The 14,267-nt window shown below is 38.4% G+C and overlaps 1 protein-coding gene across 1 annotated transcript in view; it reads right to left on the reverse strand.

Moving 5' to 3' along the window:
- Positions 1–14,267, reverse strand: part of IL2RA (interleukin 2 receptor subunit alpha) — a 59,337-nt gene that overhangs the window by 18,880 nt on the left and 26,190 nt on the right. Inside the window, exons 2-3 of the mRNA XM_045588062.1 lie at positions 1,408–1,596; positions 458–568 (exon numbers count right to left, since the gene is read on the reverse strand). Of these exons, the coding sequence (XP_045444018.1) occupies positions 458–568; positions 1,408–1,596 (300 nt within the window). The remainder of the gene's footprint in view (positions 1–457; positions 569–1,407; positions 1,597–14,267) is intronic.

The following is a 14,267-nucleotide window of genomic DNA, read 5'->3' on the forward strand; positions in this document are numbered from 1 at the left end:
ACATTACACACACACACACACACACACACACACACACACCTCCTAAGAAGCATCTGGAAATAAATTGCTTTGCTGGCAATTTATTATCTTCTACTTAGGGGGAAAAAAAAAAACCAAAGTATTTTCTTTAGAGAAGGAGCTATTGTCTGCTCATGTTTATATCTCTGTTGGCAGTGCATGGCACCATTAGACCCAACACATGCTTTTTGAATTGAATTGAATTGAATTTTATTCAGCCAGCTCTCAAACCAGGAAGAACCCCCAAGGCCAGGGTGACTTCTATGAGAGTGACTTGAAATGCTGAGCCTAGAGCCTGCAAATGCTATTGTTGACATGATATCCTTAGGGGAGAGGATAATGGGACAGACTTTCTTCCTTTGGGGACCACATCATATAGCTGCAAGAGAAGGGCTGGCTCCTAGTACTCAGATAAGTGTTGTTCAGATTCCCCTTTTACCTTGAAGGTTAACTTGGTCTGTGGGCCGTGTTTGGCTTTGCATTTCTGTGTTTTTTCTTTCCTTCGGTTCTTTAGGTTTAGGAGTAGCTTGTTTTTGTTTCTTCCTGTGGGCTAGAGAATATGAATGGAAAGAAGCAAACAACCTCACAAATGTTTATAATAGTAAACATTCTTCGTGTATTCACTTACTCAGAAAGTGTCTTTCTAGTGCTTGCAGTGCACCTGGAAATATCAAAGTGCTGCCCTTACAAAGATGTGCCACACATGAGCCCTGCCCTTGGGGTGCTCTTAATGGGCCCTGCTACGTCAAGCCCAGGACAGCAGGCCTGTCAGTATTCATGTGTGTAATGACAATGGCCTTCAGCATAGCCATGACAACATTTGCCATATCAGTCATTTTAAGAGTACGGTTCGGTGGCATTCGGTATATTCACATTGTTGTGAACTAGAATTATTTTTTAATTGTTCAGTAATCACTAGTGGAATGTCTGTTTTCTTCCTGACCCTGAAATATAAGTTTCTTGAGTGCTGAGTGTCCTGCATGCCTAGACCAGTACTTGGACCTAGAAGACACTCCTTAAATATTTGTTTAGTGTAGGGGTGTCGAACTCAATCAGAGAAGGGGCCAAAATCTAAAATCCAGCCTAAATCGCGGGCCGAATGGTTTACTGAACAGTCATAAACTGTCATTGTGATAGAAACGCAGCGGAGTGCAGTGATGACAGCGCGGTGAGGGCCACATTGCAAGGCCTGGTGGGACGGATTTGGCCCACAGGCCTTGTGTTTGACACATGTGGTTTAGTGGATGAATATTCCAGAAACCAGTAAAATTAATTCCCATCTAGTTCAGACTGGACAATTTTTGTCGGTAGGACCGAGTGAGCAAAAGCTGAAGCTCTGCCTCGCCAGCTCTTCTCTTCCCCTTGGCAGTTACAAAAGGAAACACTTACAATTCATGTTGCACTGACATTGGTTTTTCCAGGCAGAGGGGTCAGCATTTCCTGTACAATTCATAAAGAGCGACCCTCTGCTTCTGCGGAAACCATTCTTGCAGTCACAGTTTAACAGGGTGCCGATTTCATAGGTGATGGCTTTGAATGTGGCATGTGTGAGATTTGGTGGGCTGAGAATACAAAACTCTGTGAAGGAAAAGAAGCATATTACCAGTTCAGGAGGGTCCAAATCAAAAATTCACATATTTAATCATGCAGTGATTTAATCACACATATCTGCATTTTATTTAAAGGATTTATATATACCCCACTTTTTCCTAGAAAGAAACTAAGTCTGTTGTCTTTGTTCTTTAGAAACTTTTGTATGAGAAACAGTTCAAAATTTAATTTAAACCAAATTAAAATATAAACTACAATATATTTTAAAGTGAATGAATGAGAACTGTGGTACATCTACACAATGGAATACTATGCTGTCATAAAAAGAAGGAATTCTTATCATTGGCAATAACCTGGATGGAATTGGAGAACATTATGCTAAGTGAAATAAGCCAGTCAATAAAAGAAAAACACCACATGATCTCACTCATTTATGAATAATAAAGAACATTATAAACTGATGAACAAAAAGATAGATATAGAGACAATAAAGCAACAAACAGACTGTCAAATTACAGGTTAGGGAGAGGTTGAAGAGATAAGAGATCAACTGAAGGACTTGTATGCATACATATAAGCATAATAAATGGACACAAAACTCTGGGGAGTGAGGGCATGTATGGGAGTGAGGGGGGCAATGGTAAGATATGTACACATATAATACCCTAATAAAAAATAAAAAAATAAAGTAAATGAATGATGTTTTATTCTGAATATGCCTGATGCTGAGCAAGTAGAGAGAGGAAGACCAAGGGATATGAGGAAAAGAAGAGAGGAAAGCCATGTAAATTTAGTTAAAATACAAAATGTATGTGTGAGAAAAGAACTTTTCAAGATTGTCTGACTTTCTGTAATTAATGATTCTGCATCACTAAAAATATAGAAATTTAAAATGCTTCCCTCAATGGCTGGCTAGTAGGAGGTGTGAATTTCTCATTCATCTACCCATCTGTTAGTTTTCCAAATTCCTTTTCATACTGCAAAGACCTGCCCCTCAGTCTGCTCAAAAAATGGACCTTGATTTCCCACTAAAGACCCTTGATGTAGTGACCAAACGCTCAACTATAAAGGGGGAAAGGCATTGGTCTAATTAGAAAGATGTACCAGTTCCCCTTTTAAGAAACTAGATTTTTAGGAAGAAGCCACACATTGGATAAAAGAGTGGATAAGAAGGATCACAGGAAAGAGGACTCTATCACAGCCAGCTAATCTGGGCTGGTTGCTGCACTAGTTGCTGGTAGAGGATGATCTGCCAATTGCTTATTAATATCTCAGATTGTAGTGAAGGTTCCCTGTGCCCGCACATTCTGCTCACCAGCGTCTTGTCATTTTAGATATCACTCCCATCTAAGACTTAGGATACTATTACCTTCAAGAACAGAAGGTGAGAAGAATGTGGAGAGCTTGCCCCAACGCTAAGCAAGAAAGGACTAAACAAAAGCAATCTCTTTGGCTCAGTGGGCCAACAGTTATAGAGGAACATGTATCATAAGCACTCAATACATCCTGCTAATCATAATAACAATCATAATAAGGCAAGAAAGGGGAGAAAGGTGATTTTCTTAATTCTAGCTCTGCCAGTTAACTAGTTATATAACTTTATTATTTTTACCTACCTAAGATGTGGCTTCCTTTTCCATAAAGTGGGTGTTATCATAATTATTTTACTAATTTGTTTGTTTGGAGACTGCGCCATCTTGAATGGGAGCGAGGATGTTGTTTGAAGCCTGAAAATCCTGGGAATTTACAACAACGGCACCCACTGAACAGCTGCGAGCCCAGGAGCATGGGTTCCCAAGTGGCACGAGCACACTGATTTGGAGGAGCTCTCGCCCTCTCACAAAGGTCAGATTTCGCCTGGGATAAAGTAAGGTCTGTGGTCCGGGCAGGTGAGAGAAAAGTGCACTGGGGGAGCTGGAGGATCTGGGGAAATCTCCACCTAGAAAAGTCCACGCCCATTGGGCTTGTGTGATCCATCAATGTGGAAAGGGATCCTCGGGGCTGCTAACAGAAGGGAAATCTAAGAAACAACCCATAGCTGAACTGGGCGCAAAAGGGCAGCCTAAAATGTCTAAGAATGTGCCGACTGCTTAGACCCAAGGGGAAAAAAGACTGCACAGACTGCGTGCAGTCCCGGAGTTCGCACACTTACTCTGGCTCTTTTCTCTCTCTGTCTCTCTCTTTTTTTCTTCTTTAAATCCTTGCTTTTGATTACTAAGCCTAATACATAGGATCGCCCAATTGGGTAAGAGACTGCAGGGGAAACTTGTTTTTGTGGAACCTGGATATCAAAGTGGGGAATAACGATCAGAGAACCACCTCTAGAGCAGCCCCCCCACCCCCCCGCCCCATTAAGAGCCACAGGGAAAACAAAATCTAAACACAAGCAAGGGAGGACCTATAGAACCGAGCTCAATCCAGAAACACTGCCACCCAGGGGCTGAATCACAAATTGACTCTTGTGTAAACACAAATAAAGGAGTATAAGAAACAAAGTACTTACTGCCTGCTTGAAAATCAGAACTGTGGCCTACAACACTGAGGAGCAGTGGAATTCAGGGATCTTCAATACTGACCTGACTAGGAAACAGGTGTTCCAAACAGAACAGTATGACCTTCACTACTGCACTTTTCTTTTTCACCTTTTACTTAAAAAACTAATTTTTTCTTTTTGCCTCACTTGATTTTATCTTTTTAATTATTACATTTTTATTTTTAATCAGTATTATTACTACTAGTATTTTACCTTTTTAAATGTCATTTTCTCTTTATTTTATTTTGGAATCAAGATTCTACATTCTTTTCTCTTTTTTAAAAATATATTTTATTGATTTTTTTACAGGGGGAAGAGAGAGGGATAGAGAGTTAGAAACATCGATGAGAGAGAATCATCAATCAGCTGCCTCTTGCACACCCCCTACTGAGGATGTGCCTGCAACCAAGGTACATGCCCTTGACCGGAATAAAACCTGGGACTTTTCAGTCTGCAGGCCAACGCTCTATCCACTGAGCCAAACCGGTTACGGCAAAGTTCTACATTCTATTTTCATCTTTCCTTTAGCATTTTTTTTAGTCTACCTCAACTTTACCTTTATACCAACACTCTTTTCCTCACTTTTCCCCTTTTGTTGTCCTGTTTCTCTTTCTTTATTTCTGCTTTAGATTTTCCCTATTCCTTTTTTTTTTACCCCTTGTTAAAATTTCACCCTACTTATATATCTAATTTCCAATCCCCTGCTCTAAGTACATACACATCTCTCTCTTCTCTGTTTCAGCTATTCAAGAAATTGTTTTTTCTCTTTGTCCTTTTGTTGTTGTTTGCCTGGTTGTTGATTTCATTGTTTTTTTTTATGCTTGTTTGTGAGATTGTTTCACTTTTTCTTTTTCTTTTGTTTTGTTTTTGTTTGCTTTTTGCTTCTGTTTCCCTCACTTCACTTGATATTAGTTGTTTATAGTTTGCATTCATCTCTAGGTATTTGTTGCTGGCATTTGTTGGGATTAGTGGCTGTTCTATTGGAGTTTTCTCCCCATATAAATAGTTTTTCCCCCTATTCTTTTTTATTCCTTTCTTTTCTCTCTTACTTTTTTTTCTTTTCCCAATTTCTTTTGTGCACTTCTCTCTCTTCTCTTTTCTTCTTGTCTCTTCTCTTCTTCTTTATTTCTTATCCCCTAAATCTCTTTTCTCTTATGATCCCCTTTATTAAATTTGTGTTCAGTTCCTTGTGTGTTGTGCCTTGTGTTGTATTTTGTGCCTTTAAATCAATGCAGGAGAGAGAACTACATAACCGGACAGCCGAACAAGAGAGATCACAGGGAGACAAAGAAACAGCTCACATATGAAAGAAAAGCAGGCATCACCAGAAAAGGAAGTAAACAAAATGGAGGCAAGCAACCTGTCAGAGAAAGAATTCAGAGAAATGGTCATAAGGTGGATGAAAATAATAAAAGACAAATTCAACAATATGTGTAAGAACCAAGAAGAAATGAAAAATGACATCACTGCTATAAAGAACTCAACAGAAAGCATCAACAGTAGACTAGAAGAAGCAGAGCACAGCATCAGTGAGCTAGAAGATATGGTAAGAAAAAAATACCCAAGCAGGGTATTAAATTAAAAAGCAGGAGGAGAGCCTAAGAGAACTTTGAGACAACACAAAATGAAACAACATCCACATAATAGAGGTGCCAAAAGGAAAGGAAACTGAGCAAGGAATAAAAAACCTGTTTAAAGAAATAATTACAGAAAACTTCTCTGATATAGGGAAGAAAAAACTCATACAAATCCAAGAAGCTCTCAGAATCCCAAACAAAATGACCAATGCCAAGGCACATTAAAATTAAATTGGCAAACACCAATGACAAAGTAAAAATCTTAAAAGTGGCCAGAAAGAGATGGAAAGATACCTACAAAGGATCTCCCATCAGACTAGCAACTGATTTCTCAACAAAAACACATCAGGCCAGAAGGGACTGGAATGAAATATTCAAACTCATGCCAAGGAAGGATCTGAATCCAAAAATACTGTACCCAGCAAGGCTATCAATCAAAATTGAGGATGAAAAGGACTAAAGGAGTTTATTACCACCAAACCAGCAATGAAATAAATGCTAAAGAGTTTGCTGTAAAAAGAAGAAATAGGAAGGAAAGGAGGAACACAGGGATAAAGAATAAAAATGGTGACAAACAAGTACCCATCAATAATAACTTTAAATGTAAATGGATTAAGTGCCCCATTCAAAAGACATAGGGTAACTGAGTGGATAAGAAAACATGACCCATATATCTGCTGTCTACAGGAAACCCATCTCAGAAAGAAAGACGCACATAGACTGAGGATAAAGGGATGTAAAAAGGTTTTTCAGGCGAATGGAAATAAAAAAAAGCTGGGGTAGCCATACTTATATCTGACAAATTAGATCTCAAAATGAAGGACATAAAAAGAGATAAGGAAGGACACTTCATAATACTAAAGGGAGCAATCCAACAAGAAGAAATAACTCTGGTAAATATATACACACCTAATACAGGAGCACAAATACATTAAAAAAAATCTTCTGGAGGATATCAAGGGAGAGATTGACAGCAATACAATCATAGTAGGGGACTTTAACACACCAACTATCACTATTGGACAAATTCTCTAAACAAAAAATTAGCAAAGAAACATCAATCCTAAATGACTCACTAGATCAGGTGGAATGAATTGACATCTTCAGAACATTTTATCCCAAAGCCACAAAATATACATTCTTCTTAAGTGCACATGGGTCACCTTCAAAGATAAACCATATATTGGGTCACAGGCAAAGTCTCTTCAGATTCAAGAAGATAGAAATCATATCAAGCATCTTCTTAGATCACAGTGGCATAAAACTGGAAATCAACTTTTATTCTTTATCCCTGTGTTCCTCCTTTCCTTCCTATTTCTTCTTTTTGGAAATAAAAAAAAGCCAAGACCGGTTTGGCTCAATGGACAGAGCGTCGGCTTGGGGACTGAAAGGTCCCGGGTTCGATTCCGGTCAAGGGCATGTACCTTGGTTGCAGGCATATCCCCAGTAGGGGGTGTGCAAGAGGCAGCTGATTGATGACTCTCTCTCATCGATGTTTCTAACTCTCTATCTCTCTCCCTTCCTCTCTGTACAAAATCAATAAAATATTTATAAAAAAAAAAATCCAAAAAAAATCAAACACATGGAGACTAAATAGCATACTATTAAACAATGACTTGGCTACCAGAGAGATCAAAGAAGAAATAAAAAACATCATGGCGGAGAACAGTGTGGAGTTTCCTCAAAAAACTGAAAATGGAACTCCCATTTGACCCAGTAATCCCACTCCTAGGAATATATCCCAAGAAACTAGAAACACCAATCAGAAAGGATATATGCACCCCTATGTTCATAGCAGCACAATCTACAATAGCCAGAATTTGGAAACAGCCTAGGTGCCTGTCAGCAGATGATTGGATCTAAAAACTATGGTACATCTACACAATGGAATACTATGCTGCCATAAAAAAGAAGGAATTCTCATCATTTGCAGCAACCTGGATGGAATTGGAGAACATCATGCTGAGTGAAATAAGCCAATCAGTGAAAGAGAAACACCACATGACTCCACTCATTTGTGGATAATAAAGATCATTATAAACTGATGAACCAAAAGATAGATATAGAGACAGTAAAGCAACAAGCAGATTGTCAAATTACAGCAAAGAAGGGAGGAGGATTTGGGGGAGATAATAGATCAACCGAAGGACTTGTATACATGCATATAAGTACAACCAATGGACATAAAACTCTGGGGAGGGAGGGGATGTGTGGGAGGGAGGGAGGGGGGCAAAAAAAATCAATAAAATATGTAAAAATAAAAAATAAAAAAAATAAAAATAAAAACATCATGGCAACAAACGACAATGAAAACACAACAATAAAAAAATCTATGTGACATAGCAAATAGCAGTCTTGAGAGGGAAGTTCATAGCTCTACAAGTCTATTGGGGAAAAAACAACAACACAAGAAACAATGGTAATAAATTACCTAACCCTACATCTCAAAGAGTTAGAAAAAGAGCAACAAGAAAAGCTCTGTGTAAGCAGAAGGAAGGAAATAATAAAGATCAGCATGGAGATAAACGACAAAGAGACCAAAAACCAACAACACAAAAGATCAACAAAAGCAAGAGCTGGTTCTTTGAAAGGATAAACAAGATTGATGAACCTCTAGCCAGGCTCACCAAGAAGCAAAGAGAGAGGACCCAAATAAATAAAATAAGAAGTGAAAGAGGAAAAATAACAACAGACCCCACAGAAATACAAAGGATTGTTAAAAAAAAAAAAAATACAATGAACAACTCTATTCCAATATCCTGGACAACCCAGAGGAAATGGACATATTCTGAGAAAAATACAACCTTCCAAAACTCAATCAGGAAGAATCTAAAAGCCTCAATAGGCCAGTAACTATGGAATAAATTGAAGCAATCATCAAAAAGCTTCCAGCAAACAAAAGCCGAAGGCCAGATGGCGTCCCAGGGGAGTTTTACCAAACATTTAAGGAAGAACTTAAACCTATCCTCCTCAGACTATTCCAAAAAATTCAAGAAGAAAGGATACTTTCAAGCTCATTCTATGAAGCCAGTGTAACTCTAATACCAAAACCAGATAAAGAAAACACAATGAAAGAGAATTACAAGCCAATATCCCTCATAAATATAGATGCCAAAATCCTCAATAAAATTCTAGCAAATCGGCTCCAGCGGTACATCAGAAAGATCATACACCATGACCAAGCAGGATTTATTCCAGGGATGCAAGAATGGTACAATATTTTCAAATCAATAAGTGTGATATATCACACAAACAAATTGAGAGATAAAAACCACATAGTCATATCAATTGACCCAGAAAAAAGCATTAGACAAAATCCAACACCTTTCCTTAATAAAAACTCTCAACAAGGTGGGAATAGAAAGATCATACCTCAACATAATAAAAGCCATATATGACAAACCCACAGCCAACATCATATTAAATGGGCAAAAACTAAAACCATTTCCCCTAAGAACAAGAACAAGAACAAGAACAAGACAGGGCTGCCCACTCTCGACATAATACTGGAAATATTAGCCATTGTGATTAGACAAGAAGAAAAATAAAAGGCATTCAAATTGGGGGGGGGAGGGGAAGAAGTAAAACTGTCCTTATTTGCAGATGACATGATATTGTACATAAAAAAACCCAAAAAACTCCCTAAAAAAACTATTAGATTTAATAAATGAATTCGGCAATGTAGCAGGATACAAAATTAATACCAAGAAATCTATGGCATTTCTATACATCAATAGTTAACTTACAGAAACAAAGACTAAAAAAGCAATCCCATTTACCATCGCACCAAAAAAATTAAGATATCTAGGAATAAAATTAACTAAGGAAGTAAAAGACCTATATGTGGGAAACTACAGGACACTGAAAAAAGAGATAGAGGAAGACATAAACAGATGGAAGAACATACTATGTTCATGGATTGGTAGAATCAACATCATTACTACCCTAAGCAATCTATAGAGTCAATGCAATCCCCATTAAAATACCAACAGCATATTTCATAGACCTAGAAAGAACTCTCCAAAAATTCATCAGGAATAAAAAAAGACCCCAAATAGCCACAGCAATCCTGAGAAAGAAGAACAAAGTAGGTGGGATCTCAATACCAGATTTCAAGCTGTATTACAAAGCCACTGTTCTCAAAACAGCCTGGTTCTGGCACAAGAACAGACATATAGACCAATTGAATAAAATAGAGAACCTAGATATCAACCCAAACCACTGACAAAGGAGGCATGAACATACAATGGAGTCAAGATAGTCTCTTCAATAAATGGAGATGGGAAAATTGGACAGATACATGAAAAAAAAAATGAAACTAGACCACCAACTTACACCATACACAAAATTAAACTCAAAATGGATAAAGGACTTAAACATAAGACCATAAAAATACTAGAGGAATCCACAGAGAGCGAAATCTCAGACATATGCCAAAGCAATTTTTTTGCCTATACCACTCCTAAGGCAATGAAAACTAAAGAGAAAATAAATAAATGGGACTACATCAAAATAAAAAGCTTTTTTACAGCAAAAGAAATAATCAACAAAACAATAAAAAGCCCATTGTATGGGAGAATATATTTGCAAATGTTATCACTGATAAATGTTTAATCTCCCACATCTATAGGCAACTTATACAACTTAATAAAAGGAAGATAAATGATCCAATAAAAAAGTGGGCAACGGACCTAAATATAATCTTTTCAAAAGAAGACAGAAGGAATGCCGAGAGACATAAAAACATGCTCAAAGTCACTAATTATCTGAGAGATGCAAATCAAAACGACAATGCAGTATCATCTCAGACGTGTCAGAATGGCAATCATCAACAAACCAACAAGTGTTAGAGAGGATGTGGAGAAAAAGGAACCTTCGTGCACTGCTGGTGGGAATGCAGACTGGTGCAGCCACTGTGGAGAACAGTATGGAGTTTCCTCAAAAAACTAAAAATGCAACTCCCATTTGACCCAGTAATCCCACTCCTAGGAATATATCCCAAGAAACTAGAAATTCCGATTAGAAAGGATATATGCACCCCTATGTTCATAGCAGCACTATTCACCATAGCTAAGATTTGGAAAAAGCCCAAATACCCATTGGCAGATGAGTGGATTAGAAAACTATGATATATCTACACAATGGAGGAATTCTTACCATTTGTAGCAGCAAGGATAGAACTGGAGAACATTATGCTAAGTAAAATAAGCCAGACAATGAAAGATAAATACCACATGATCTCACTCACTTATGGAAAATAAAGAACATTATCACTTGATGGACAAAAAGATAGATAGAGGCAGTAAAGCATGGAACAGACTGTCAAATTACAGTGGGAAGGCTGGGGAGTGTTGAGGGGGGGGGGGGAAGAGATCAACTGAAGGACTTGTATGCATGCATATAAGCACAACCAATGGACACAAGACACTGGGTGGGGTGGGATGAGGGCATACTATAGGGGGTAGGGGTGGCTGGAGAAGGTCAAGGGGGTGGGGAGGAGATATATGTACTACTATGTGTAATACTTTAAACAAAAAATAAAATAAAAACAACAAAAACAAAATACACAGGTTTATTCAAACAGATTCAATTTTAATTCTGTCACTGGATCAAGGATTGAGTCAGATAGAAAAATTGTTTCAAAATATACCAAGACCTTTCCAGAAATAGAGGCAGTCTCATGACAATTGACATTTTTTAAATAAAATCATTTTTACACATGAAAAAATAAAGTGTCTGCTGCCTATGGATTGGAGTAAATCTTTAGATTCCTAACCTTGTAGATGGTGATAAGTAAGTTCCCAGAGCTTGGAAAGTGGGGCTCCCAGTAGGGGAGTCCCACTATAGGTGCAGGAGTACACTGATGTGGCCTGACCTTTTAGCTCTTATACCTTTTATGTGGACAGTGGGAAAAGGAGACAGCCAACATGTTACTAATCCTGAAAATCCCAAAGGTTTAGGAATCCACCAAGAGAGCATTAAACTGAGCTCTTCTGATGTTGAAAATGTTTCACATCTTATTTCACTTCTTTTTTTCTATGAATGGTAATTTGGAAGACACAGGCAGGATCCATGTGTTCCACTCCTTTCTCACACCCGACATCCATTGCTGTCTCTAAAATACTATCACAGACACATTGTACCTTGGGATATTTATGGATCTGTTGCCTCCTCCTCCTCAATGAAGTATAACATTCAAAAGTATAACTGAGTGCACTTTGGCTTCTTCAGCTGACACTAGCGCCAATAACTGAGCCACCTTCCTCTGGCTTGTATCACCAAACAGGTCTGGGGAGAAGAGTGAGGAGCCCTCAGACACTCTTCTCTTTTTCCTGCTGTTTTCCCCCCTCCTCTAATGGATTGCTGGAGACTCAACTTCTCCATGTCACTCACATGCCACGCTAGCTAGGGAAAGATTAGGCTTTTGTATGATACACGGAAACAACTTTAGGGATTCAAACCAGCTTTGCTGTCTCCCAGACATCTGCTTTCTCCTTTCAAGTATTAGACCATATCACTATTCACCCAAATAGAAATGTGCAGTTTCTAATGCTTGGGTTAAAAAAAAAAAAAAAAAAAAGATGAGAAATGTAACTAAATGATGTATTCTCTTTTCTTCCTATAAGTGTCTCCATCACACAGGAAAAAGAACAGGAACAAGAAATTCAGGGATTCCTAACTGGATTTGGAATCCTGACACCCCTTATTTTATTTTGCCAACTCCCCCTATGTAAACCCTACTCCTTTATTTTTTTATTTTTTTTTACCCTTTTGGTTTTTAAAAGGGACTATAACTAAAACGAGTTATGTGCTGAGATATTGTTGTGTCCTAGACATATCAACACTTGGAAGTCATTTGATCTGGGAGAGTGGTGTCTAAGTTGGATTCTCTCCAACCAGTAGGACCTGTGCTTAAGCTGTTCACAGCCATGCTTCTCAAACTTTAATGTGCACACAAGGCCCCTGGGGAGTCTTGTTAAAATGCTCATTTGGATTTGATAGGTGAATGTGGAGGCTAAGACAATGTCTAACAAACTCCCAAATGCTGCTGGTGCTACAACCACACACTTAGAGAAGCAATGGCTGCCACAGCCTCTGTCTCTAGCTGCCCTCTTCCTAAGGACTACCTCCCCCAGTAGACAGTGAGCAGGGGCCTCAGGTGCAGTGCAACCTGCTTACAAATCAATTTGTTTCCAGGCTATTTTACTCAGTATCTAAGAGGGTACAGTGAAAATTTTTTAGCTGGAGGAAAGATGGGTGGGAGAAAAACACTTGTTTTGTTGTTGGTGGTGGTGGTTTGTTTGGTCTGATGTTGTTTAAAATGAGAAAGAACTCGTCTGGCCCTTGTGGTCCGTGTGAGCAACTTGAAAAATAAGGAAAAGGATGGGGCTTCAAAAGGATGTGGACAGAGTCTGTGATAAAACTCTTTGCTCTGTGGGTGAATCAAGGTCAAGTTATGTTTACCCACAGCCCAACTATCACTGTTTCCAAAACTGAGTAAATGGCTTCATCTTTGTGCCTCTATAGTAGGGGTGGGGAACTTTTTATCTACCAAATGTTAATATAATATAAAAATTATATTAACATTTGGTTAATATAATTCATTTAACATGAGTTTATGTTGCTATGATAAAAAGCTCCTAAATTTATTAAATTTCAAATCCTACCTTCAGTTTACTTAACAGGGCTAGACCAAATGATTTTGCAGGCCTTATAGGGCCCTCGGGTTCTGTGTTCCCCTGATCTATAGAATAGGAATGGGGGATGACTCACTAAGCACAGAAAGTTCTAGATGATAATTTACTAAGCTTTATACAAAGGGTATAGAAGTATATTAAGAGTTCAGGGCACCCAATAAAGAAATGATATGGTTCTTCCCTTAAAGCCATTCCGATGTCAAAGATAGTATCCAACTTTCTTAGAAAGCCCAACCAGCGAAAACCAAGTACTTCTGGTGCAAAAATACCATAGGACATGCTGACTATAACGCTTAAGGATCCTAAGATCTGAGAGGTGGGAGAAACCCTAAAGATCATTTAGGTCAACCTCCACTTTTTGTGGATGAGGAAATAGGTTGTGTGGCAACCTGATTCCCAGTTTAGTACTTTCCCATTATGTAGAATCGTAATCTTCAGCAACGAGTGTGCTTTCCCCCCAGCTGTGGGAGGTTCTCTCTCGGGGAGAAGTAGAGCTGTGTCTAAACTATCTGGGTCACTGCAAAATGCTTATGAAATGCTGTGGTTTAGTTCAGATCATTATCTTTGAAGAAGTCAGAGAACTCAGGTCCTCCAACTGGGGTGATTTATATAATAGTAACTATGAGAGCTGAGCCTTGCCTGTGTGCTGATCCTTTGTCTAGACTGCCTTTAATGTCCACTACACCACTGAAAGGTAGATATTGTCATCCTGACTTTACATAGCAGGAGACCGAAGTTCAGAGAGAGATGGTGGGACAGGAATCGCATGAAAGCCTATTGTTGATGCACTCTTTTCTGCCTTTAAATTTTTTACTTTCACTTTTAGGAATTCTTTCAAGAAGAAAACTTAAATAGTTCAGGAAGAAGAAAGGATGAAAAGGACAGAAGTGT

The sequence above is a fragment of the Pipistrellus kuhlii genome, unplaced genomic scaffold (assembly GCF_014108245.1).
Source record: "Pipistrellus kuhlii isolate mPipKuh1 unplaced genomic scaffold, mPipKuh1.p scaffold_m20_p_1, whole genome shotgun sequence".
Lineage (NCBI taxonomy): Eukaryota > Metazoa > Chordata > Mammalia > Chiroptera > Vespertilionidae > Pipistrellus > Pipistrellus kuhlii.